At 39.3% G+C, this 27,550-nt stretch overlaps 1 protein-coding gene across 1 annotated transcript in view; it reads right to left on the minus strand.

Annotated features, from left to right (window-relative positions):
- Window positions 1-27,550, minus strand: part of ACTN3 (actinin alpha 3) — a 50,545-nt gene that overhangs the window by 4,615 nt on the left and 18,380 nt on the right. The window contains exons 2-16 of the mRNA XM_072117878.1: window positions 11,023-11,137; window positions 9,426-9,545; window positions 8,401-8,487; window positions 8,166-8,253; window positions 6,335-6,413; window positions 4,590-4,671; window positions 4,412-4,497; window positions 4,239-4,331; window positions 3,472-3,702; window positions 3,204-3,351; window positions 2,899-3,049; window positions 1,499-1,607; window positions 1,270-1,410; window positions 378-560; window positions 158-292 (exon numbers count right to left, since the gene is read on the minus strand). Coding sequence (XP_071973979.1) covers window positions 158-292; window positions 378-560; window positions 1,270-1,410; window positions 1,499-1,607; window positions 2,899-3,049; window positions 3,204-3,351; window positions 3,472-3,702; window positions 4,239-4,331; window positions 4,412-4,497; window positions 4,590-4,671; window positions 6,335-6,413; window positions 8,166-8,253; window positions 8,401-8,487; window positions 9,426-9,545; window positions 11,023-11,137 — 1,848 coding nt within the window. The remainder of the gene's footprint in view (window positions 1-157; window positions 293-377; window positions 561-1,269; window positions 1,411-1,498; window positions 1,608-2,898; window positions 3,050-3,203; window positions 3,352-3,471; window positions 3,703-4,238; window positions 4,332-4,411; window positions 4,498-4,589; window positions 4,672-6,334; window positions 6,414-8,165; window positions 8,254-8,400; window positions 8,488-9,425; window positions 9,546-11,022; window positions 11,138-27,550) is intronic.

Consider the following 27,550-nt stretch of genomic DNA (forward strand, 5'->3'; position numbering starts at 1 on the left):
ATGGGGCTGTGCGGGAAACAATTTATATTTAAAAGCAGGGTGTTAGTTAGTTAATAGGGCTCTGTAGGGACCTGTCACAGGCTTTATATGTGAAAAAGTGGTGACAGGTTGCCTTTAAGTAAGTGTTCAAGACTGACTGACTGATTGTTGAACTGACCTCCATCTTGGTCTGGATCCAGGGCCCAATAACATTGGCTTGTGCTGCAAACTGACGACGCAAGCGCTCATTGGCCTGTTGACGGGCCAGCTCTTCCTGCAGGGTTTGGTCTCTGTGGGGAACCAGTTGTTTCACCTGTTGAATATGAAACAATTTTCAGCATTTCAATCTTTTAAAGTTTTCATTCTATGTAATTTTATTATTTTTTTTGCTCACTCACATTCTCCCACTTATTGGCAATATCAAGGTGAGTAAGGTTGGTATATGGATTAATTCCAGATAACTTGATTCCATAAGTCTGAGCAATTTTTTGAATTTCAGCCTGGATGCCCAAAATTGACATTTTTTCCTTGTCAGCCTCAGGGAGAGTTGCCTTGAATTGTTCATGTGCTGTAATGAGACTCTGCAATCAAAAGAAACAAAGCGATTTTAATGGAGGGTCGAAAGATTTACATAGAAAATACATAGATAAACATAGAAAATACACAAAATGATAATAAAAAAAAGCTCCCTATTTTGTTTCATTGATTCCTGAAAATAATTTCTTTGTGCATCCCAGGAGATCAACAATGTAACCCTCCTCATCGCAATCTTGTCTATGGTTGTTACATGGCTGCCCACACCTGGAGCCTGATTATTTTGCTTTGTCTTCAGCAGAAGACATAGGATGCAATGACCCCTTGAATAAGCCTACCACCTCTGAAAATGGGAAAGGTGAGTGCTCCTCGCAAGTTTTCTACATAAACAACTTTGTTGAATACCTGTTGGTATGTCTGAAGTAGAGATGAAATAAAATCCATGTATAACTTTATATTAGCTGTATATGTTATTTAAAACACATATGTGTTTGGTAGATTACCAAAGTAAAAATTACATTTTTATTTAACATGTATAGTTAATACATAACACTATATCAGAAAAGGTGGTCAGGGCTATAGAGTTGCACCAGCCACAATAGCTATTGGAACCAGCTTCTCTTCATATAATAATTCTTTATTTATATAGTTCATACAGATTACGCAGCGCTTCACAGAGCTTGCCAAATCTGTCCATAGATCACTTTGAAGATTACTCTCCCCTTTACAATGGTTATTTTTATTTGATCTCCTTACCTGAATCTCTTCAATACTGTGTACAATGAACATATCCTGCAGATCCTCTGTAGCTCCATCCATCCAGTTATTAAATGGAGCCGCTCTCTTGGCGAATTCCAGATACAGCTGGTCAATAGTTTCCAGGAGCTTTTCTACACGCTGGGAAGAAACATCATGTCTTCAATGTTATTTCATTTCCTTACAAGATAACATTATAAGGTTTTATAATATTATGCTCTACATTTACCTCAAGAGCATCTCTCCTCTTTTGTGTGAGGGTGCCAAGAGTGTCCCACTGGTCACAGATGGCCTGGCAGCGGCTATTGACAGCAGCAGCATCATGGTAGTCGAGCTCACTGTAGGGGCCACATGTTATAACAACAGTTATTGAAGAAACAGAAGACTACAATGGCTAATTGTGTTAATAAGTGATTAACTGGAAAGGTGGTTTGAGAACGCTTTATGTAAAATACAGAAAATAGTATATATAGTCATGGGAAAAATTGTTTTAGGTGTGAGGACAAAATATATATAAAAAATCAGCACTCGTAGCTGAATGGCTGTGGAATGTATCCCAGAGGTAATCCCGCAGCCATTCTGCAAGTATCCCGATCCTGATCCACAAGATGATTTGCAGAAATAAGTAACAAGTTGCTTTTTTCTGAAGATAAAAACCTACAGCAGAAGGGCAGAGTGAATGAGATTGCCATCAATCCCATACACGACAATTTTACTGTATTATGCTGCAGAATCCAATGCAGAGTCCCAACTACTACCAGGATGAAGGACTGTAAACCAAGCACACTAACACTCTGGGTGTGTGTCCCCACTAGCAGGATCCACTCTTCTTTTAGTATCTTTTACCCTGGTTTTTACAAAGAATTATGCAAACAAGCCTGAAGGGCTCTGGACTTCATAGGTGTTAATGGTGCCCCTCAGGCCTCTTTGCATAATTCCTGTGTTTGGTCAGATGCAACTTTGCAAATGTTATCTGTGTTGCCTTTTTCTATTTAGAAAGAAACAGTTTTCTCCTGGCAAACCCTACAAAACGAGCCATACTTCTTACCTGTTTTTTTTTTATAGTTCCCATTTCAGCAAATAAAAAAATATTTTTGTATATTGAAAAGGTATCCAATTTTCCAATATACTGTCCAGATCTGTCCATGGTCATGTGATGTCACACAGGTGCACAAGCCATTATAATATACAGCTCTGATTGTGTGATACTAAGGAGTCGTGCTACATGACCTCACATGACCATGGATTGGTTTTTATTCACTGGAAGTAAACTTAGATGCTTTTTATAGAAAGACAGCAAGCAGAGATCTAGAAAACCATGAGGAATTGATGCATAAAGTATATTGGAAAATTGTATAACTTTTTATCATTCAAACAATAACATTTATTTGCCATAACAGTGACGTCCCTTTAATGATGCTCTGATATGTTAAATAGGTGAATGCAAAGAGGATGTACTTTCTTTTTCTCATGACATACACATGTTTTCTCTACACTGTACATACAGTTAGGGTACCGCCCCTTTAAGATGAATAATTTCCATATAAAAAGGTGTCAGATCATTGCCTTTCTGCAATAACACTATGTTATTTTCAATTTCAACTATGCAATTTTATTGGTTAAACTGACTTCAGCTCCTGTGCAATGGCTGCAATCTGTTCCACACGGTCCTGGTGGGCAGCCAGATCACTCTCAAAAGCCTCATGTTTTCGCACAAGGGCTCTGATCTCCATGAGAGAAGCCGATTCATAATCTCTCTGAGACAGCAGCTCTTCCTTTCCTGCACAGAACAAAAGATTTGAAATGAGAAGAACAGCATCAATCTGGTTATCCGTGGCTAATTTTCAGACCCATTGGTAGCAGTGTCATATATCAAAATGCTCAACATTATTGTAACTAGTGTTCATCAGGTGTCTGAAAATCTGCCTACTTACCTCTAGTCCAGGACTCATGAAGAGTGGCCTTCTGTCTAAACTTTTCAGCCAGATGTTCCAATCTTTCCAATCTCCTGATTTCTAGAAGCAGCCATTCTTCATAACCCTTTTCCACTTGCTCCAAACCTTTCCAGGCATTGGCAATATCCTGATAGAAATATCTCAGTGAGTTTTTTTAATTTATTAGTTAAGTATCAATCAAATAAGTAATTTATTCTCAGTTGGCATATGCACCACATCATAACTCCGGTTGTTATATCATACTTACAGATACCATCTTGCCCTCGGATGGCATAAAAGCGGGGCGGTTGCTGAGCCTCAACTTGGTTTGCAGGGTGTTAAAGTTAATTTCCAGCTGGCATTTCTCCTGAACACGGGGCGGTTTGTGAACTCTTCTGTAATCTCTAAAATCCTCCAGTTTCTTCTGCATGGCACTCATTGCTTTTTCAGGTGTTCTGTTTTCCAGCCATGGGATGGTTCGGCGGATCCATTCCAGGAGCTAAAGTATTCCAAGGAAGTTTGACAGTGAATATTACACTAATAGTGATCAGAATAACTATTTCCTATTTGCTTGGGGCACCCGTTTCTGAGACCCATAAAATTGTGACTTTTCTTTGTATTAATGAAGCTCAGTTAAACCTTCTTTCTTTTATGCAAATTGAGCTGTAGTTTTATAAGTAACATTTTGTGATTTTGTGTGACTTTTCGACCAGTTTCGGAAAATTTTGCTTTTGGGTGGGTCTTGAAAAAATAGCTACCCCTTTTTGAGCTAAAAAAGATTAATATCCAGGATAACACTTGAAAATTCAATTAAATCGCTGCAACTTTGGGACTGCTGTACCATCTGTTTTCCGACAGAGTATACATTGAATATATGGCCAATCGGGGCATTGAAAAAAGTGTTGTGTGGGGTGGAAAACCTTACAAAATGTTGAAAGTACAGCTTTTTACATGCCTTGTCTGCCAGAAAATAGTTAATGTCACCCAATGTTTTAGAGAGTGGGAAAACAAAATCAAGTATAGTGTTAAACTAACCTCACTTGCTAACTTTTCATACTCTTCCATCAACTTTTCATTTTCCTGATTCACTGCAAGAACTTTACAGATCCTATTTGCTGCAGTCTCAGCCTGTGGGAAAAAGATGGTTGTTAAATTGTTCATCAAACCTTAAAATATTATCAAAAAGGTGTATATCTTATTATGATTACCTGTTCAGCTCCAGCAAATGCATGGTAGAAGCAGGACACGTATGTCATAATGGCCTTCTCATCTGGCTTGGGTGTATTCACAATATCTGAAAAGAAGAGAAATAAATAAGGTATTGTGAGTGACAGGTGCAGCCTTTCTATTCCACACTGTTTCCATAAATATATAAAAATTACAAACCTTCTGCATCCAACATCTTTGGAATATCCAGAAACTTTTCTGCTACATCAAAGGCAGTGTTCAGGTTACCAATGGGGTCATCCTATAAAGATTGTTGATTGAAACATATCATTGTATATGTTGTGCAGTATATCTAAGGCTACATTCATATCTACCAGTTTACCCTCCATTGTAAGGATACATCAAGAGTATTCCATATGTATCCTTACAATGAAGAGTAGCAGCATGTATGTTCCAGTCTAAGTCTACAGTATGTACATGTTAAGCATATACACCACAAGCTTTTCTGGCCTTTATGCAGATTGTGTGTGGCAAGGTGTAAATAGAGCCTACGTTAGGGAATATAAATTATCAGTAAAAGAGATTTTGTCAACATTGTCAATTTAACACATATAGGGGGACATTTATCATATGCTAATTGCACCAGTGTATGATTTACCCCTCCCTCACAGCACGGATTTATCAGGAGGCTCCACCCATGATCCCCTTCACGCAACTCCATGGCCACTTTTGGTCCTTGTATACCAGTTTTAAAGATGTACAAGCCCTGATAAATGTGCTCTATAGTGTTCCTAAAGAGTCTCATCTAAAATGAAACGTATAGAGACGTATAGCAATTGCACCAGTTCTCTTTAGGACTTTACACTACAAAGAATGTGCAAACTGCTTGCACATGTATTTAATGAGTGTCTGCGACTCATCTGTGCTGCACTTTTGCCATCGCAACACATATTTCTGCATATAAAGGGGCGTTTCGGTGCTAAGATGAAGTTTGCAACACATTTATCATGCGGTGTCCAACAGAATTGTGTTGCCCACCCTATGTTAAAGGTGCACCAAAAAAAGTTGGTGCACTCTGCCGGAGCAGTGGAGGGAGTGCCAGATGCATGAAGACACCACATTTCAAGAATCTGTTGCACACTGCATACTCCACATGCAGACTGCTTATTGTGTAGTTTGCACTACTTTTTGGTAAATTTGGGCCAATCACTGCAAAGAGTGTTGTAAGTTGAGCTCCTAGTGCCCAAATGGCTCAACATTTTAGTGCAGTTTTGATTACTAAAAATATGAACCTGTAATATTCTGATGTGAAAAAAATGTTAGCATGGATGTACATCCCATAAACTTTAATTAATGTGGGCTATATTACTATACACAAAATAAGAAGCATCTTACACTGTCTTGCCACAATCATCACCACTGAAGCAGCAGTTTGGTGGCCACACACTCATCATCTTCATTCTATGTGCAAAATCAGTGGGAGCCATGACCTCTCCACACCCCCCTGAAGAGCACCTGGGGTGAAGGGGATTATAATCGAAATGCTTGGAATTACTCTGGTGTAGAAACCCTGATAAATTTCCCACCTTTGTTTTTCTGGTATTTATTCTTCCCTTATAAATACATTAATCAATTTAAAAGTGATATCTAATATTAATTTACAATTATTATTTTTTAATAGGCATTCCTCATTTAATTTCTTTTTACTATCCTACTACGTATTAAAAGTGCCACTAAGCTCAACATGTCTGGTGACAATCTTGCTGTATATTTGCACTAACACCATGTACAATTTTCAATCCATCCATAGGCTATACTACAGGATCAGTAGTTTATATCTACTTTGAGTAGATGCGGTGCTGTTGTTAAGTTGGGTGATACTGAGGACATACATTTTTAGTCTTATTTGACTGCTAGACGTAGGAACATTTGTGAATTATGAATATACCCAGAGTTTTCTGTACCTTTCTCAGTTTGGAGTAGTCAATGAGATCAGGCCTGTGTCTATGGATGAGAGCGCACAATGCAAGACCATCCTTCCAGCTTTACATAAGAAAAAGGGAGAAATAACAATGAATATGCGCCTTACAGAAAAGCTTATAATGGATTATTTTTTAGTATATAATTTCTCACATAGAGCTCAGAGCTCAGAAACAATGACAAGGCTTCTAATTCACTTAATCTATAACGAATGCATAAGTGAAGGCAACTCTACCAGCTCATATATTCAATGGAGACTCATAGATAGTGACTTTGTCAGTGCATTTTTCTTGTTTTCTGCCTTCCCTGATATACAGATTATAAAGTTAGCCACACTGTGGGGTAAAAATAGTTGTCCTGACTGATGTCAGCAGATGCACTCTGTAGTTTCCTCTCATAAGCAGATTCCAGAGAAGGTTGTCAGAATAAGGCAGAGCTTATGACAGCAGCCAAAGTCACATAATGTAAGGACAGAAATGGAAAGCTGCCTTTGATCCTGGGTATTGGGAAAGCAGAATGTGTGAAGAGTTTAGAGTCTTGGCACCTTGTAAATCTGTCGCTCTGTATAGTGAGGTAAATGTTGGGACAATAACACAAAATGTGTACATTATGAAATAGTTAAAAGAGATTTCCTAATTATGTGCAGATACAAAAGCAGTGATATAGATACAGAAAAATGCATAAAATACCATTAATTTAAGTACAGGCGGTCCCCTACTTAAGGACATCCGACTTACAGATGAACCCTAGTTAAAGATGGACCGCTCTGCACACTGTGACCTTTGGTGAAACTCTATGAATGTTTTACTATAGTCCAAGACTGCAATGATCAGCTGTAAAGTGTCTGTAATGAAGCTTTATTGATAATCATTGGTCCCATTACAGCAAAAAAATTTGAAACTCCAATTGTCACTGGGCTCAAAAAATTTTTGTGTCTGGATCTACAATTATAAAATATACAGTTTCAACTTGTATACAAATTCAACTTAAGAACAAACCTATGTAACCTATCTTGTACGTAGCCCGGGAACTACCTGTATTTGCGTATTACTACAATTTAAGAATGGATGAAAAATAGTTATTTTTAAAGCTTTCTTCACATTTTCATCATTAGTGAGGATTTGATCCAAAAAGATGAAAAACAAAATACTTGTATTGCTCCAATAGATTACAGGCGGTCCCCTACTTAAGGACACCCGACTTACAGACAACCCATACTTACAGACAGACCCCTCTGATCTCTGGTGAAGATCTCTGGATGTTACTATAGTCCCAGACTGCAATGATCAGCTGTAAGGTGTCTGTAATGAAGCTTTATTGATAATACTTGGTCCCATTACAGCTAAAAATGTTTAAACTCCAATTGTCACTGGGGACAAAAATTTTTTTGTCTGGATCTACAATTATAAAATATACAGTTTCGACTTACATACAAATTCAACTTAAGAACAAACCTCCGGACCCTATCTTGTACGTAACCCGGGGACTGCCTGTACTGTATAGTTGATATAGCTAAATAGAACTAATCTATGGCGTTTCCTTCCCAGAATATATAGCAATAAAAGAAAGGTTGAAATAATGTCTAAAGATAATATGTGTAGGTCTCTAATCACCTTAGCTAAAAAATTCCAACACTCAAGTCTTACACTGATAGGTAGATTGGCAAATCTTTAAAGTATTTTCTGTAGTAGTTTTGGACTGTCCTCTATTAAGCAGTTGGAAACAAGAGGCCTAATGGTACTACCTTCTTCTTCTACAGCTTAAATGATACTTCCTTTTGCAATGTTCATATTTTATTTTATCTTATATTATTACCTGATGTGGAAGTTTTGCACGTTGACATTCCTGTAAGGAGCAGTCTTCCTTTGACACCAAAGTAGCAATCCTTCCTTGGCGGATGTCTCTAAACAATTGCAATGACATCATTAACATAATAAATCATGAGCAATGTAAAGCTTTCTAACCCAGGCTGCATGATATACATGTGCCTTTTGCACACCAGTATGCATCCTCCATAGTAATAATCATTAGGGCAACATTGTATGTTTACCTTCAACTGAAATGTCCTGAATAGCAAAACGAAGGATAATAGTCCAAATCATACCCAAGGTCATCTTCAAATTTCCATCAACAATTTCTATAGAAAGAGGGAACATAAAGAGTTACTATATACAATTATATGTTTAATACAATCATATAGTACCAATTCCTCTGAATCTATCTGTTTAGATTCTAGAGCTTTGTCTGCTACGTCTATGCCATTGAAAGGGGTTGTCCCGCATTTATTGCTTGTTGTATGTACATTATCTCTCCCCATGTTTATAGAAGGCCATATAATGTGGCAGATGTTGTGGGTAATTATGAAGGGACAAATGTTAGTGTTAGTCTCTGCCTTAGTTTCCTTGAAGATGGTGGGCCCAAATGGAAAATCTACCCAGTCCTCGAACTATAATTTATCACTTATATTACTGATCTCCTCATATTGCTAAGTGATACATTATGGGCCCTTCCAATGCCCCTTGCCCCCGGTAGCAACCACAACCATGTGCACTACCCATAGCCATGACAGCATTCTTAGGATGTAATGGATACCTTGGTATCATTACAGGCTTGGGTATAAATAGCACATTACACAGATCTATGTGGTGATATATTTGTACATAATAATTAGGTATTTCTCCTTTTCTCCTAATACCTAATTGTGCAAACATTGTTAACCATCAGAGTTGTAACTTGAATCTGCTGGGCGACAACACAAATTCTGCATTCGGCCTCACAACTACAACGTTCTTGGACCCAGTTTCAATTGCACCCCCTCAAGTTACAACACTGCTAACCACGCACTACAAAACTAACCGCAAACTTGTGAAATGGTTTAACTGCTAGGAGAAAAATATGTAAATATGTATCATATAACTCATATGTGTATCTGTTAATAAGCATAAAATAAGTAAACTCTGTCAGCTAATACCACATGACTAAAAGCATACAAGACATTTTTTTCATCTAGCAATGTACTGTATTTGAAAATATTAGATTATCAGCCAGTTATCTATTTGGGCTTATATAACTTACCTTCTGCACCAATAGAAACCAATTTCACTCCTTTGCTGGCAATAAAGTCAAGAGCCTTGTTCACATTTGCAATCTTATGGAAGCGCATTTTGCCTTTGTCTGGCTTGGGAAGTCTCTCCCCTATAACAGAGAAGTAAAAATGTGCAAACCTTTCAAAAGGAAAATATTTGTTATATTATATTTTGGGTCATAAATGGACATGTTGTAGGAAGTCATTGTGATTTGAGTATGATCTTGATATTTGCCTTTTCGAACTATTTCAATTGTGCACTAATAATTATAATAATAATAATCTTTATTTATATAGCACCATCAAATTCTGTAGCACTTTACAAATCAGAGGGGACAAATACAGATATAATATTACATTACAGAGTACAAACATTCATATAGATCAATAGGAGTGAGGGCCCTGCTCGCAAGAGCCTACAGTCTATGAGGATTGTTTACCTATTATTTTATATTGTGAAATAATGCAATTGGTGAATTATGGTGAAGAATGGTCATTGCATGTCTCAAGGGAGCCATAGCTGCAAAACATAATTTTTCACCAGATTCATCTCTTCTGACTAAGGAATCTATTAGATGTCTTAGTAGGCACAGTGACTGCTGTAATCTTATATTTGTTATCCATGGCCTCCTTCCTTCTAAAATCAACTTTTAAAATTCTGCTAATGAGCATTACCAGAGCGTCTCCTTGCCCAGGCTTCACAGGCTGTTACACTGTCTTACTCCCCTGCTGCCTAAGCACTCCACCCCTCACTTTTCCTGATGTAGTCTCCTGGCAGCAGAGGAAGTTTCAGCACAAAGTGGGAGGGGGTAAGCGTTCATTGCACATTGTAACAACACTGTGGCCCCTAGAGCCCTTGTGTCTCATTAGCATATTTAGAAGATGTTTTTAGTAGGAAGGAGGCCATGGGTAACAAATATAATTACCACCGTCTTGGTGCCTGGATCTATAAGTAAGTGTCCCTGCTTTATCATGCTTGATTTTGATAGATTTCCTTTTATCCTGCAAAGACACACATTATACTGGCTTGAATACAGGATTTCAGACAGTTAATGTGTAGCTATGGGGGAACTTAGATTGCTCTTTTTAAAGTCCAGTAAAACCTTGAACAGCGGTACACCTGCAGTACCAGTAGCAAGACCACGATCAATCTATTCCCTATCCTATGTATTTTTGCAAATTATATATGTTCAATCCATGTAACATACTGATATTTGCAGTCTTCAGTGAAGGACTTTGAGAAATTACTCAAACAGCTGCAACTTTTCCTTGAACATTGTCCGGTCATATTCTAAGCCATGTAAAAAAGTCGGTAGCCTCTTATTAAATTAGGCATTTTCGCTATCTGTTTCAATTTTGTCACTTGCTTAATATGTCAGCTCCTGGCTCACATGTAAATGAAACATGTGTGATGCCCTGCATCCTAGGCATTTCTTTCTTTAAATATGTAAATATGGAGAGACTTTAATTCTTATCCATACGCAAATTAGCATTTCTGTACGCTAAGGGCGTGCATAGCAGTGCAATAGGTAATGTCAATAAAAGCCGATGAAACTAGGCTAAACTTTTCTATTGTAAACCACTTACCTGAGATCACCTCAAGTAGCAGCATCAGTTTCAGGCCATTTCTGAAATCTTCTTCTATGTTCTCAATTTGTGTACCAGCTTTCCTAAGGTGAGAGTTGCACCAGGCTGTGAAGGTCTGTGGAGACAAAGTGAATGATGGATAAGTATACAATTACTTAAATAACAGAATTATAATTAAATAGTATAGGCTATGTTTTAAGATTGCTTGTTATTACTATGGCAACGCAGGCCTGCCTTCCCCCTTATATCCGGAGAGATGCACGCATACGCAGTCACTGCCTTGATAAAGCGCCGAACGGGCCTTCGGCTCTGTGTGCCTCCCAGTGTACAGCCGAAACGTACGTCGGAGCAGTTGTCATCCCTGTGCAGCGGTGTGGTCCACATGGGTAAGCCATCTTCACTTGATTATTTCCTTCTTTGATAGGAACTTCTTCTGGTATTCTTATGTGGTTTATACTCATACACACTACTGGGCTTCTCCCATTTATACCAATGGATTTCTTATGGCCATAGTTGCCAATTATACTATGATATTTTCATGATATAAGTGATTTCATCACCTGCTGCCTGGTATACAACCCTATTTGTGTCCCATCTAGGACAATTTAAAAAAAAAAAAGTATTTTCTTTTATTAATAAAGTATTTTTCTGACTACATTAATTTTTGTTTGTATTATTAAAAAATCTTTATTGGTGTTTTTCTCAACCCTTCCATGAAGGGATGTACAATTAGTTTGATTTTCATGTTTTCCAATGATTGTTTTTTCTGGTAATATACGGTACTTCATAGGGTTACCAATATACAATATGACACTTGGTCAGTACCATAGAACCCCTCCTTTTTTGGCACATTGTTACCCTATGTTGGTTTTGTTCAACTGTTTATTGATTAGTTCATATGAATAAAAAATACTTGGTCACATATCGGTTAGTACCACTTTTCACTTTTTCTCCATTGGACTTGTTCTGTCGTGCTTTGAAGTTTGAGCACAACCTATGTGGTCTTCCTACCACTCCGCTTTACCTGCTGTGCGACGCTCACGCTGTGAGACGCTGACTGATCCGTATAGCTAGCTGTCCGTATAGGTTCTGCTTCCGACTTGATAATTTAATATTGTCCTCGAACTATGTACAGGCGGTCCCCTACTTAAGAACACCTCACTTACATACGACCCCTAGTTACAAACAGACCTCTGGATGTTGGTAATTTACTGTACTTCAGCCTTAGGCTACAGTAAACAACTATAACAGATATCAGAGGTGTCTGCAATTAAGATTTATTGTTAATCCTGGTTCTTATGACAATCCAACATTTTTAAAATCCAATTGTCATAGAGACCAAAAAAATTTAGATTGGGGTTACAATAATAAAGTATACGGTTCCGACTTACATACAAACTCAACTTAAGAACAAACCTACAGAACTTATCTTGTGTGTAACCCGGGGACTGCCTGTATATTAAAAGGGGTTGTGATATGTATAAAAAGACATTTCTGGTAAAACCCCCTTCCGAATCACATCGCACATGTACAAAAAGGCCTCTTATTATTGCACCAGGTTATTAACCTTGGCTTCATAGAATATTTATGTATTGCTGCAGGGAAAGATTTTGTCATAAATTGCTATTGCTTGTACCCAGGAGAATAAAGGAGCTCATAAAGATGTCACCCTGCTATTCAGAGTAGACCTATACATTAGGGGCCCCAAGACATTGCTTGGTCAGAGAAATACTATAATAATAATAATTCTTTATTTATATAGCACCTACAAATTGTGCAGCACTGCAAAGAACTTGCCAAACTGTCCCAGTCTCCATGGGGTTCACACTTTAATCAACTTATGAGTATATTTTGGAGTGTGGGAGGAAACCGGAGGACCCAGAGGAAACCCATGCAAACACAGAAGAGAACATATAAACTCTTTGCAGACGTTGACCTGGGTGGGACTTGAACCCAGGACCCCAAATACTAGGAGTACAAGATGGATTATCTTGTATTTTTTTTACAACATGGGTTGGGTAATGGGTTAGGAGGCCAGTCTTGTAGGCTACCTTATGTATTGCACAACAGACACCAGCCACTAATTGCCATAATCGTTGCTAGTACCTTTGGGGAACTTAACCATTCAGATGCCACAGCTTAACCCAACACTGAGGTCAAAACACCAACAAGCACAGGCTAGACTAAAATAGCAGTATACTACCCAATACAGTATATTGCATGAGCAATCAGACCCCCTATGTTTTAATTAAAAAAAATAATGATCCCATTTGGTCAACGATGTAAGAGAAACAACTGTTTAAATTGCCACTTATTCACCATTTTGCCACCCATAAAAATGTAAATAATTTGTCATCTCAATAAGGACCACACAGTAAAAACCTTAAAAACAAAGCCCTCCATAAAATGGACATGTGGTTTTTTTTATGTAATCAGCCAAATTTGAATTTGTTGAATTTTTAGTAGATTGCAGAGAACATTAAATGGTGTAACTTGAAAGCATAATCAGTCTCACAGATAAGATGGCTCTTATATGGCTGCATAGGGGCATAACTAGGAGAGGCTGGGGCCCATAGCAGACTACTGAATGGGGTACCCCTTCTCCAGGTAGTCTTCTTATCCCAGGATGTTTGAGGGCACATATCTGTCCCAGTCACTGCAGACCACATGGGGGAAGTAGACGGTAGGAAGCTAGAGATGAGAAATGCTGTCCTGCTGTCTCCTCCTCTGACATTTCTTATCTGAGTTCCTCAGCTCACCTGTGTACTGTAGAAAACTTCACTGATATATACCTATTATGATGTACAATGTGCAGCATAATATGTATAGAAAGTTTCACATTCGCCATTCTTTAGTGTGTGAGGTTGGATGCCGGGGCCCCCTGACACTGCTGACCCCATAGCAGTTGCAATGGCTGCTATCATTGTAGTTATGTCCCTGTGGCTGCGTAAATGGGAAAGAAATACAAGTATGTGGAAATGCAGTTCTTAAAAGCATGTAGTTCTTGAGGTGTTACAATCTCTTTTGAGCACCGTTTCATTCGCATTTGTAGGTCTAAGGGGGTGCATCAAAACACTTTGCAATCTGACACAATGCGACTGCAATGCTTTTTTTTTTACTTATTGATTGCAATAGAAAACATACACCACATTCATCAGTTCTTTTTTATGAACTTGGAAACACATATTCAAAACTAATCAAAATTGCATGTGAAAAACTGATACACTGAACAAAATTTGACAAGAAATCCCATAAAACAATCGGCAGTTTTTGACTGACCAAACTATTTTGATTCTCTGGAAATTTTTGCAACACTTGTGTGTAAGAAGGCTGAAAGAGCATTAATTTGCATGTCATGTGAATAGTATCAGGGACATGAGACATAGGAGTAGTGGAGCTGCAATCACTTGCAGTTTGTGACAAACCGTGAGTAAAATCACTAATGGGGAAGTTGAGTTGGAATACAGGACCCAAACCCACAATGTTTGGCATAGACCCGAACATAACGGGGTTGGATCCATTCTTCCTTAATGCTAATGTTTTCTCCGTGTTTGATCTTAATTGCTTGTGCTAAATAATGGACAAAGGGGGCATTTACATTTACCATGCAATGAATATCAATTGTCATACAAGGCATGAAAAAGTCACATTCCTGGTGTACAACTTTCTTCTACCCCAGGACGTAACCTTTGTTTTAATTCACGAGCCAGAATTAAAGGGGAGCCAGGACCTCTTAGTAATTCTGGCATGTCATGCGCCAGCGAGGTGTATATTGAGACATGCATGATGCGCTTTTCTTCATAGATTCTCCCCAATGTTTTACAATGTTTTGTAAATGAAAAAACGTGTGACATTAGTAAGAATTAAATTATTATAGTGGCAATAAGAATTTTTTTTCCCTCTAAATGTGTTGCTGTGGTTCATTATTACGTCTATTTTATTACCAATAGCTTCTTAAAAAATATCTTTTTTTTTTAGGCATCTAGCCAAACCCACAAATCTGTCAGCTTCCTAGAAAGCTATTTTTAGGGTAATGATATCCTGGAGAGTCCCAAAGAGGGTTTATGGGATGTACACTGTACATCATCTTGGAATGAGGGAGCTTGGCTATCCCATACCAAATGGAAGGACAGGTGGAGGATCCTGTTACTGTCTGCAATGTGCTGGTAACATCTTCCTGCAGATTTTATGGCAGTGATGGTCTATTTTGGACACTACATGCCATATGACACGTCTACTGTAGCCATAGAGTAGGATTCAATGGTATAGACAAAGCATAGATTTAAATAATTGGATTTCTAGCCACAACGCCATTATGACGTGCTTAAGTCGTTTATTAAAATGTCTGGATATGCCATTCATAGATTTAGTAAGGACAGAACAATAAACTACCATTGTATGTCCACCATTGCCAGAACACTGACGTACAATGACAATCCAGAAGATTTTCATACCTTACAGATTATCACTGCATGGACTGGATTGTTACTGTGTAGTGGGGATTATCACCATTTATCCAGGATAACGCCATCAGGATGGTAGTCAGATAAACCAGATAAATCATATCCAGATAACTAAAAGGTATATTAAGCCTTTGTCTATTGTATTTATATCCTTGATTATGCCAAACATTTTGCTATAACTTGGCAACAATATCTGATTTGGCACAAATGTCCTCAAATAACCACATTTTTTGATTTGTGGGATTATTTAGATATTTTATTTGCATATTTTTTTCTAGCGCTGAAACTGAATTTGCGCCAAATAGAAATTTGTTTTATGTGCTTTAGAGAAGTTAACAACACATATGGCCATTATAATAGGTTTAATAGGATGGTTGTTACTCATCTTTTGTATAGTTATAAAAAGAAATTTGCTTTATAAGGCATTGATGTCAGATTGATAAAACTATTGGGGACATAAAAACTGGGGACATAAAAAAGATGGATTCCCACCTCTCTATTGGCTACAATGTGGCAAGATTATGTGACCTGGCTGCATAAAACAATGAGGCAAAAGTGGAAACTCATGGGAAGGAGAAATATTTATAAAGGTCAGAAAACCCACTAACTTTGGTTGGATGAACTATGTAATGATAGATTGGGTCCCATCTCAGATGCAGATGTCAGGGGATATCTGGAAAGTATATTCTTCTGATAGAGAATACACGCTTGATCCACAAAAATAAGGACTCTTTTGTATAGGCATGTTAGGATAGACAAATCATTTGGCCAGGAGTTTTCTAATGTGTATGCGCATCTATAGCCCTTAAGTCCTTAGACTGCAGTGTCCTAGTAAATGTAAGTCCCTGTTCTTCCTATGGTCCTATAACAAAGACAATAGAACTTGGCCAAGTGAATTGGGTTAAGATGTCCCTAAGAACAAAATGCATACATTTATCTATGTCTATTACAGTGCTTTTTAAACGGACTTTCTAATGCCATCTATAGATCACTACAAGTCAATGTTAGTCCCATAAAAAAGTCTTTTAACATGACTAAGGCTTAACTATAGTAATTTTTCAAGGCTCTTTTATTACAGAACTTACAGAATAGTTGCCTGTAGGTAGCTCTAGGAGCATATATATTGGGGCTTATTTACTAAGGGTCTGCAGATCGCACTTTCGTCAGATTTTCGGGGTTCGCGCCACTGTGACAGGTATTTAACTGGGGATTGTATCGCACGTGATCAGATTGTGGTGCGGCTGCACCGGCTTTCATGCGACAGAAATGGGGGGGCAGGCCGTCGGACGATCCGACTGATTCGGACTGAGCACGGGATTTAACATTCAAATTGGGTCAAATATGCCCTTACATGCACTAGGAAGAAAATGGTGAACTCCAGCGGACCTGAACGGGAAGCAACAGATGCAGGATATCGGACACATGATCTTAGTGAATGCGCTTTCAGGGAACGCACAGGACAGGTAAGTAAATGTGCCCCATTGTCTTCTGAAAAACCTATGGTGCCTATTTTTTTGCCAAAAAGCATTGCCTTTAAGATTAAATACAGGTGGTCCCCGACTTAGAAAGGACCCCTAGTTACAAACGGCCTTAGGCTAAAATAATCAGCTGTAAGAGTTACTAAATGTGTCTATAATGAAGCTTTAGTCTTAATCCTGGTTCTTATAACAACACAGAGACCAAAAAAATTCTGGCTAGGGTTACAATTATAAAATGTACAGTTCCGACTTACATACAAATTCTACTTAAGAACAAACCTACAGAACCTAACCTGTACATAACCCGTACCATCCAGATCTCCTCAACAAGAACCACTTTCCTCACCTCCCTCAAGAGCTTTTGTAAATGCCTTGCCAATTAAAAAATGTTTCTAAATAGAGCTCATTCACATAGGATGGCAATTGGCCCTCCACAAAAAATGTATCGGTTTTAAGTCTGTTTTGTGTCACTGTATTCATTTCCCAATTTTTTCATGTACATATGGCATCTGTAATCAGCTTTTTCATTTCCGCAAGCATAAAAAAATTAGGGTTTGCAAAAATTGGATGTCAAAACGCCTGGTTTCCCATCTGTCGTCCGTTTTATTTTTATGGACCAATTTATTTTTATTGAAGAAGATGCTGCAGGGTGCGTGTCTGTGAAAAGCCAGACATGCAAACAGGCACATAGACAAAGTGTCAGCAAGCTATTTGTGGAAATCACTCAATCATTCTTAAGAAACAAATGGTTGTGTGAATCAGCCCTTAGTTTGTTTGCCCTAGAAAATAGACTGGAGCTCAAAATCGGATGGGCCTTCCCTCATGAGTTCCATTTTGTGTTACCTTGTTTGCAGTTGTCATCTATCTGTCGAACATAAAGGGATAAAACCAAGCTATAAGCTAAACAAGTTGTTTCCACAAGGGCAATGCATGGTGTCAACTGATGTTGTGGGTAGATGAATGTGACAGCGTTATTGCTACAGACACTACATTCATATATATTGTCAATATGAAACAATAAAAACTTTAATAGAAATAAATCTGCCTTTTTACATGTCCAACAGCTGACGCTAAGCAAATACTGAGCTAGTGGCCAAATGTTCAGTTTTTGGCATAGAATCGTTCATATTATCGTAAATTCTTGCAGACTGCAAGAATTTGAGATTATAATAGTGACTAAAAAGTTTGCAGGTATTCACGCAAAAATACGTCAGGTCGAACCTGGTGTAGTTTCACCCGACAACTTCACTACGCGATGGATATATCAAGAGGCCTAAGCCTTATGATGAGACAAGGAGGGGAGAGGGGTTTGAGACAGTGGGGCAGATTAATCAAGCTGTCTGAAAGTCAGAATATTCTTAGTTGCCCATGGCAACCAATTACTGCTCAGCTTTCATTTTCACAGTGATCATAAATATTTTAAAGGGGAGCTGTGATTGGTTGCCATGGGCAACTAAGAATATTCTGAATTTCAGACAGCTTGATAAATCTGCCTTACTGTCTCAAACCCCCTCTCCCCTATTTGTCTCATTATAACGCTTAGGCCTCTTGATATATCCGTCGCGTAGTGAAGTCGTCGGGTGAAACTAAATCTGCCCCAGTGTGTCCGTCATAATTTGCTGCCGCATGAGTTACAGCGTATGAAACATTTCCCCTATAATTTATATATATTTATAAAGTATTTTTAAAGTTTAGTTTAGTGCAGACTAAAATTATACAGTTCTATGCTGAATATATAACCCTAGCTCAATGATTAAAATACATTTGTTTATCTACCACATAATAACTTGTAGCTCCAGCCTTTTGTGAGAAAGCTACACCCACTTCCAAACAGAGCCATATCTGCTTTTGGACAGCACAAAAATGATAAAAGACATAAAGTACATGTATGCCAGTTTCTTGGCACAAATGAAACCCCAGTTCTACTACATTTATGTTTAGGAAATCTCACTCCCAGGTTTTACATGGTCATAATGCACTTTGTTTCTTAATATTATTTTGTAAGAGATGCAATTATATATAAACTTTTCCTTATTAAGTTTACAATATATATTATACTTTATATGTTATGCAAAAATGCATCTAGTGGTTATTATAAATATTGTGGGTGTTAGCTGCCCACAAAAGCACCTCATTCTTTTTTAATGATATTTTATGTTATCCTCAAATTATAGACCCCAACATATCTTTTCTGTGGCTGATATTCAATGCTTGTATAGAATTATGTACTTCTAGGACATTGGGCTCCAATGATAATAGTATTTTCCTTATTCCATAAAGCTTCCAAAATCTCCTCAACTAACCCCATACTGACACCTTAAAATGCATCTTCCTGTCTCTTATACACCCTTAGACAGGCCCTCCTTTAGAAATACACAAGTGACCTCATGCACTGTGTTTCCTTCATACTCACCCCTCCTCTTTAGTGCAGGAATCTTGATCTAATTTAGACATTACCATTAAAGGATCCACAGTCCGGAATAGCAGCTGTTATATGATGCTGGATTCCTCCTGCTACTCCCCTTACACACGCAAACCATTATAGCTCAGACAGGATCTTTACATGATAGGTTCTCAATAACTGTATGTTCAAAACCAATGGACTATTCCATGAGTCATTTTATCAAAGACTACTTCATGCACGATAATGGAGATGTGTTCACAATGTGGCTGGAAATGAATTCCACGCTTAATCTTGAATGAAAAGAAACGTGTTTGGATCTTTTTTAGTGTTTGGAGAATGTAGTTGATGATAGCAACAATCAAAACAGTTTTCTAATGAAATTTAGGAAAAACACATTATAAATTGACATTATTGAGGAATAGCAGTACCAAAATTAAGTTCATGTTTTAACATAAAATGGATACATTTTTATAATTTATGAACATTAAAAAGGTAATTTATCACTTAATATTTTCTCAGGGTGACATATGTAAAGATGTATTAAAATATGTATTTTAAATTATGATTTTTACGATATATTTTTATTACAGTATTTTTTCTTATACGGCTCTAAAAACAAAAATTGCTTACTTCCAAAATCCATACTGCCACAAGAAAGGACCCTTTCAATCATGTGAATGGAGGTCCTGTCCTCACTAATTGAATGAGGGGGCAGGTCAAGCATGTATTCTACCACGGCATTCAACACTATGGCAGCGTTGCTGTTATTTTTCGTGCACTGTTATTTCTCGTCTTTCATTGTACATGATAGTGCAGGAGATAACTAAGAGCTGTGCTCTGCAATTTGCAATACTCCCATAGCATTGAATGTAGTGGCAGGACACATGCTCATCTTTCTTCTTCAGTTAGTGAAACTGTACCCCAGTTTTTATGGTCGGCGAGAGTCCCTTGTCATGATCAATAGGAATCCCAGCAGTCAGACCCCTACCAATAAGATTGTTGTCCCATATCCTGTTTCAACCATTTTAGCTATGACAATACATTTCAATGTAGTTACGTTATTTATTTGTCTTATTGATAAAATGTAAAAGCTAATAGTAGCATTCAATTGTATATAAAGGACCGTTTTCTGACATTAGTAACATAAGTTTTTGATTGCATCAAAAATGATGCAACATTCTCTCATAAATATTTAGCATAATCTAATGCAAAGTAGCCAGAGCAGCTGACCTGATTTTCTGGCCAGCCAACTTACCGTGAATATTAAGGACATGTTTTGACATAGAAATTTATTACATTATGGTAACTTTGTGTAGTTTTACAAAATGTATGTGCTCACCTCTCCCCACTCACACTGCCCAGGTGACATTAGCAGTGATGTCCTGTTTGGGGCACATTATCTGATGGTAGGTCATGGTAGTGACCTTCACAGAAATGGCAGGTAACTACAGCGACTACAGCACAAACTTTCAGCTATTTACTGACCTAAGGTGCTGTTCCACCGGATCAATATTCATACAAGGATTTCCAATTACTTTTACTGGACTCAAAGGCATTTGATACAGTGTCGCATAAAAGGTTGGTACATAAAATGGGACTAGTGGTAGAAATCAGAGGGTCGTCATTAATGGCACATTCTCAAATTTTGGTGACCCTACCAGTGGTAGCCACTTCTTTTTAGAACTTTTATTAATGACCTTGTAGTTGGTTTACACAGTCAAGTTTCACTATTTGCTGATGATACTAAGCTGTGTAAAGTAATTAAAAATGAGGTTGATAGTTTAGCATTACAGAGGGATTATTTGGAAGCTTGAGGAGTGGGAGAAGAAATGGTTGATGGGGTTTGATGTAGATAAATGTAAAGTTATGCACTTGGGCAATGGAAACAAAAGGTACAATTATGTCCTAAACGGTCAATTACTTGGTAAAACTGGAGCTGAAAAAGACTTGGGGATATTGGTGGATGGTAAATTTAATTTTAGTGACCAGATAGTTTTGCTCTTAAACAAAATCACTGGTTAGGCCACACCTGGTCAGCAATTAAGATTATTCAGGGAAGGGGGGGGGGGATAAACTAGAATACTAATAATATTCAGTTTAGAAAAAAAGACGACTGAGGGGAGACCTCATTACAATGTACAAATACCTTATATACTCGAGTATAAGCCTAGTTTTTCAGCACAAAAAAAATGTGCTGAAAACCCAAACTCGGCTTATATTCGAGTAAAAAATATATAGGTTTTACCAGGTTTTTGTGGTAAAATTAGGGGCCTCGGCTTATACTTGGGTCGGCTTATACACGAGTATATACGGTACCTTAAAGGACAGTACAAGGATCTCTCCAATGATGTTTTTATACCTAGGCCTGTGACCAGGACAAGGGGGAATTCTCTACACATAGAGGAGAGGATGTTCTACCATCAACATAGACAAAGGTTCTTTACTGTAAGAACAGTGAGACTATGGAACTCTCTGCCGCAGGAGGTTGTTATGGGGGAGTCTTTGTACATGTTCAAGAGAGGCTTGGATGCCTTTCTGGAGAGCAAAAATATTACGGGTTATGAGGAAAAAAAACTTTGTTTACTTCTTAAAGGTTGGACTTGTGTCTTTTTCCAGCCTTATAAACTATGATAGTTGATGTTTCTCTATGAAATCTTCAAATTCTTTTTTAAAGGGGTATTTCCACAAAGACAAGTTTCTTAAATGTACTCAGGATAATAAGATAGCACATTGGGGCTTATTTAGTGTCCGCGGCCGCATTTTTGTGGGACTTTCTGACGTTCTGCATGGCAGTGACAGGTGTTTAACAGGGAATTGTGTCGCACGCGATCCGATTATGGCGCAGCTCCGCTGGCTTTCATGCAAAAGAAATGGGGGAGGGTGTCTTTGGACGATCCAACGGATTCGGACTGAGCACGGGATTTAACTTTCAAATTGTGTCGCAAGACCAAGCACTTACATGCAACATGAAGAAGAAGGTGAACTTTGGCGGACCTCAATGATCTTAGTGAATCGTGGCACAGTGCATTACCAGCGGACAAGCTCCACCGGACTGGTAAGTAAATGTGCCCCATTCTCTTATTCACTGTGATTAACAAAGTTACAGCATTTCACAAAAATAATTCCAGCCTGTCTGTATCAGTCCTGGTGAACACAATTTCAGTTTCCCCTAGACATGACCCTGCAACTTCTGACTTAGGATCGGGGACGCCATCTTCGATTTCTGTGTGAAGGCCGTGGAGCTGAGTTTCTCTCTCTCTGCTGCTTGCACCCTAGCCCTGCCCCCTACCGTCCAGGACGGAGCTCACTCACTGATGCACACTGATACAGAGACACTGAGTTCCTGCCGGGAGCAGTGTGAGGACAACTACAAGCAGATAGGTTCTTTATCAGGAGAGGAAGGCACAGCAGATATAGTGTGTTGTGGATTAGCAGGGATGTGGCAGAGATGACTGTGTCATTGTGTGTAATTGGAATAGGGATCTCATGATCTCTGATCTGCCCCCTCTTCCTTCTATGTGTCAGTGTGTTAGTACAATGTTCAGCAGCTAAATGATAGTGTATATAAACAGGGCCGGCTCCAGGTTTCAGTGGGCCCTTGGGCGACAGAGCCTCAGTGGGCCCCTTTGCAGTCAACTTGCGTAACGGCATGGATTCATTATATACAGCCCAGCCCCCTCTTTGCCCCCAATACATTATATGCAGCCCCCTCCTCGCCCCCAATACATTATAAGCAGCCCCCTCCTCGCCCCCAATACATTATATGCAGCCCCCTCCTGACCCCAATATATTATATGCAGCCCCCTCCTCGCCCCAATACATTATATGCAGCCCCCTCCTCGCCCCCAATACATTATATGCAGCCCCCTCCTGACCCCCAATACATTATATGCAGCCCCCTCCTCGCCCCCAATACATTATATGCAGCCCCCTCCTGACCCCCAATACATCATATGCAGCCCCCAATTCATTATATGCAGCCCCCTCCTGACCCCCAATACATTATATGCAGCCCCATCCTGACCCCCAATATATTATATGCAGCCCCCTCCTGCCCCCCAATATATTATATGCAGCCCCCTCCTGACCCCCAATACATTATATGCAGCCCCATCCTGACCCCCAATATATTATATGCAGCCCCCTCCTGCCCCCCAATATATTATATGCAGCCCCCTCCTGACCCCCAATACATTATATGCAGCCCCCTCCTGCCCCCCAATATATTATATGCAGCCCCTTCTGCCCCCCAATATATTATATGCAGCCCCCTCCTGCCCCCCAATATATTATATGCAGCCCCCTCCTGACCCCCAATACATTATATGCAGCCCCATCCTGACCCCCATTATATTATATCCAGCCCCTCCTGCCCCCAATATATTATATGCAGCCCCCTCCTGCCCCCCAATATATTATATGCAGCCCCCTCCTGACCCCCAATACATTATATGCAGCCCCTCCTGCCCCCCAATATATTATATGCAGCCCCCTCCTGACCCCCAATACATTATATGCAGCCCCCTCATGAGATTTCACATTATAATCAAGCCCTCCTTCCCCACATGGATTACATACAGCCCCCTCCTCATGTCCATTCATTACTAACAGCACCTATACTAGTAAATATGACCATTCAAAATAAAATAATAATACTTACCTCAGCCTTCTGCTCAGGTCTGGAGCTTCCCCCTCTCCGTCTTCCTTCTCCTTTCGGCAGCTGGGTTTGCCGGGTGCTGGCGCCGGCCCTGTATATAAACCTGTACCCTGATAATTTAACCCTCCTACTCCGGGATTTTGCACTGACCACCGCTGAGTAATAGGAGCTAAAACAGCAATAAAACTGAGTAAAAAATGTGAAGTAAGGGGTTAAAAATTTTCATTTTCTTTCATGGAAAACCACTAAGTCATCAAGTGTCTCTGCAAAAACCATCTCCAGGGTTATCTGTTCTGCAGCTATTATGGTTAAGTGATGCCTTTTTTTTAGTACCATATGTACACAATATATAAATAATGAAATATAATATATTTACGATAATTGTGTGCCCTTATACGACCCTTCTCAAGACTTAATTAAAGAGGTATTCCCACGAAGACAAGATTCTTAGATATACTCAGGATAACAAAATAACACACATTCTCTAATTCACTGTTATTAACAAAAATACAGCATTTCACAGATATACCTTATATACTCGAGTATAAGCCTAGTTTTTCAGCACAAAAAATGTGCTGAAAACCCCAAACTCGGCTTATACTCGAGTCAAAAAAATAAATATTTCTAAACTCACCTTTCCGGCGCCCCCTGTATATCTTCTGTGTGATCTGTCTGGCAGCGGCAGCAGGCAATATACACTGGGGCAGGGTCTGGCAGGCTATATACACTGGGGCAGGGGCTGGCAGGCTATATACACTGGGGCAGGGGCTGGCAGGCTATATACACTGGGGCAGGGGCTGGCAGGCTATATACACTGGGGCAGGGGCTGGCAGGCTATATACACTGGGGCAAGGTCTGGCAGGCTATATACACTGGGGCAGGGGTTGGCAGGCTATATACACTGGGGCAGGGGTTGGCAGGCTATATACACTGGGGCAGGGTCTGGCAGGTTATATACACTGGGGAGGGGCTGGCTGGCTATATACTGGGGAGGCTGTGACCAATGCATTTCCCACCCTCGGCTTATACTCGAGTCAATAGGTTTTCCCAGTATTTTGTGGTAAAATTAGGGGCCTCGGCTTATACTCGGGTCGGCTTATACTCGAGTATATACGGTAATTACACCCTGTCTCTATTAGTCCTGGTGTTTACAATTTTGGTTGTCCCTGGATCTGACCATAAATCTCCTGACTATGGTCAGATTCTTCTCATGAATAGCTTAAACACACTACAGACACAGGCAATTCCTTTAGTATGGCACTGAGTGATAGGAGCTAAACAGCAGTAAAGCTATCTTTATTGTGTAAACATCACTAGGGGATTAAAATTTGAGAACTTTCTTTCATGGGCAAATACCCCTTTAATATTATTCTTATTATATTTCTACACATTATTTATCAGTCTAGTTGGCTGTTTGTACTCCAAGATATTTGTTTTTCAAACTGGTGCCCAGAACGAAACCGCTAACTATTCTAGATGATGCCACATTAAGGCTTTGCAAAACAGTAAGACTATCTTCCTGTCCTATGAGTCCATGTCTCTTTAATTTACAACCAGCATCCAGTTAGAAACCGAAAGCAGAATGTTTGTAAAACTAGCAGTTTTATAATTAACAAGCTTGATTATAAAATATGTTAACATATTGTATACAGAGACTTTCTGACTTAAAGGGAACCTACCACCCCGATTCTACCTATAAAGGTAGAAGGAGTGGTAGGTGGATGAATGGGACGTGAGGATAGCCCTTTTTTGGGATAATCCTCACGTCCTGGGTGTCTTTTAGAAAACTTTATTGCATGCATATGTAAATTTTTTTATGCGGCTACTGGGGCGCGGAGTAGCCGGACATGAGGCTACTAGTCTGGGGCATGGAGTAGCCACGTTACTCCGCCTACCATTTAAACTTCGGCGCAGCTCCCCGTAGCTGCGTGCCCTCGTCCGAGTCCCCTGGCATCTGCGGCCTTCTGCGCATGCGCAGCAGAACGCAGGGGACCAGGACAATGGCGCACAGCTACGAGGAGCTGCGCGCTGAAGATTAAATGGTAGGCAGAGTAACCAGGCTACTGGGGCGTGGAGTAGCCGCGACTAGTAGCCTCATGTCCAGCTACTCCACGCCCCAGTAGCCGCATAAAAAAATTTACATATGCATGCAATAAAGTTTTCTAAAAGACACCTGGGACGTGAGGATTAGTCCAAAAAAGGGCTATCCTCACGTCCCATTCATCCACCTACCACCCCTTCTACCTTTATAGGTAGAATCGGGGTGGTAGGTGCCCTTTAAGAACAACTAACTTGCAAATGACAACTCTACCCACTATCTGGAGAAGATCTCTGGAAGCCTGCAACTTACTGTATTTTAGCCCCTGGTTTCAATGTTCAATAATTTTCTAAATGGGTAAAACAAAATAGGTAATAGTTATATTTGTTCCAACTTACATAAAAATCAGCTTAATGGAAAACTACCACATGGGTAGTCATGATTTAAACCATATATACTCAGTGCTCGGACTTTCTCCCCCAAATACAGAACCTGGCACAGACTTTGCACTGGGGCTCATCAGTTTTATGTTAAAGTGAACCTGATACCAGGGACCTCATTTTCACTAAAGACAGGTTGCAGAAGCCCATCATACCTGCAGTGCAAAAATGCCTCTCTGCCTTTTCTAAGCATTAGCATTACAATATAAGCATTAGCTCCCACCTTTGTGCTCACGTACAGCTCCTCCCTCCTGCTCCTTCACAGAGCTCACAGCCTGGTGAGAAGACATCAGTGGGGGAGGGAGGAGTTGTACAGGAGCACAAAGGTGGGGCTAAGATCTAAGGAGTAAGTAACACAGACAAAGTTACATGTTGTTTTTTGAAATGCATCCAAACCAAAGCCCAAACCCTGTGACTACCCCAGGATTTTGTTAGGGTACAAGGTAATTTATTACACACAATTATGTTGTAATGCAAATGCCTAGAAAAGGCAGAAAAGCATTTTGCACTGCAGGTATGATGGGCTTCTCCAACCTGTCTTTAGTGAAAATGAGGTCCCTGGTGACAGGTTCCCTTAAAGCCACAGCATGCTGTTATTTAATCTATAATCTACAATAAAGGACTCTCCCAGATTCACTCCCCCAATGACATATGTGGATTATTAGCCCCCAGGTGCATAACTTTACATTTATCCACATTGAGCCTTATTTGCTCAATGGATGACTAAGTACTCAGTTTGTCCAAGTCCCCCTGCAGCCTATGAACATCCTCCATAGACTGTATTACACTACACAGCTTGGTGTCACCTGCAAAAATAGACACAGTGCTATTAATTGCTTCCTCTATATCATTAATAAATATATTAAATAGTAGTGGGCCAAGCACAGAACCCTGGGGTCCACAACTCATAACTGGTGACCATTCAGAGTAGGAATTATTGACCACAACTCTTTTGATACGATCTGTCATTGTGGTTTCAATCCAATTGCAAATGATTCCTAACAAACCAATAGACCTTATTTTACCCATCTATTTGATTTTTCTGTTT

Source organism: Engystomops pustulosus, chromosome 7, assembly GCF_040894005.1.
Source record: "Engystomops pustulosus chromosome 7, aEngPut4.maternal, whole genome shotgun sequence".
In the NCBI taxonomy this organism is placed as follows: domain Eukaryota; kingdom Metazoa; phylum Chordata; class Amphibia; order Anura; family Leptodactylidae; genus Engystomops; species Engystomops pustulosus.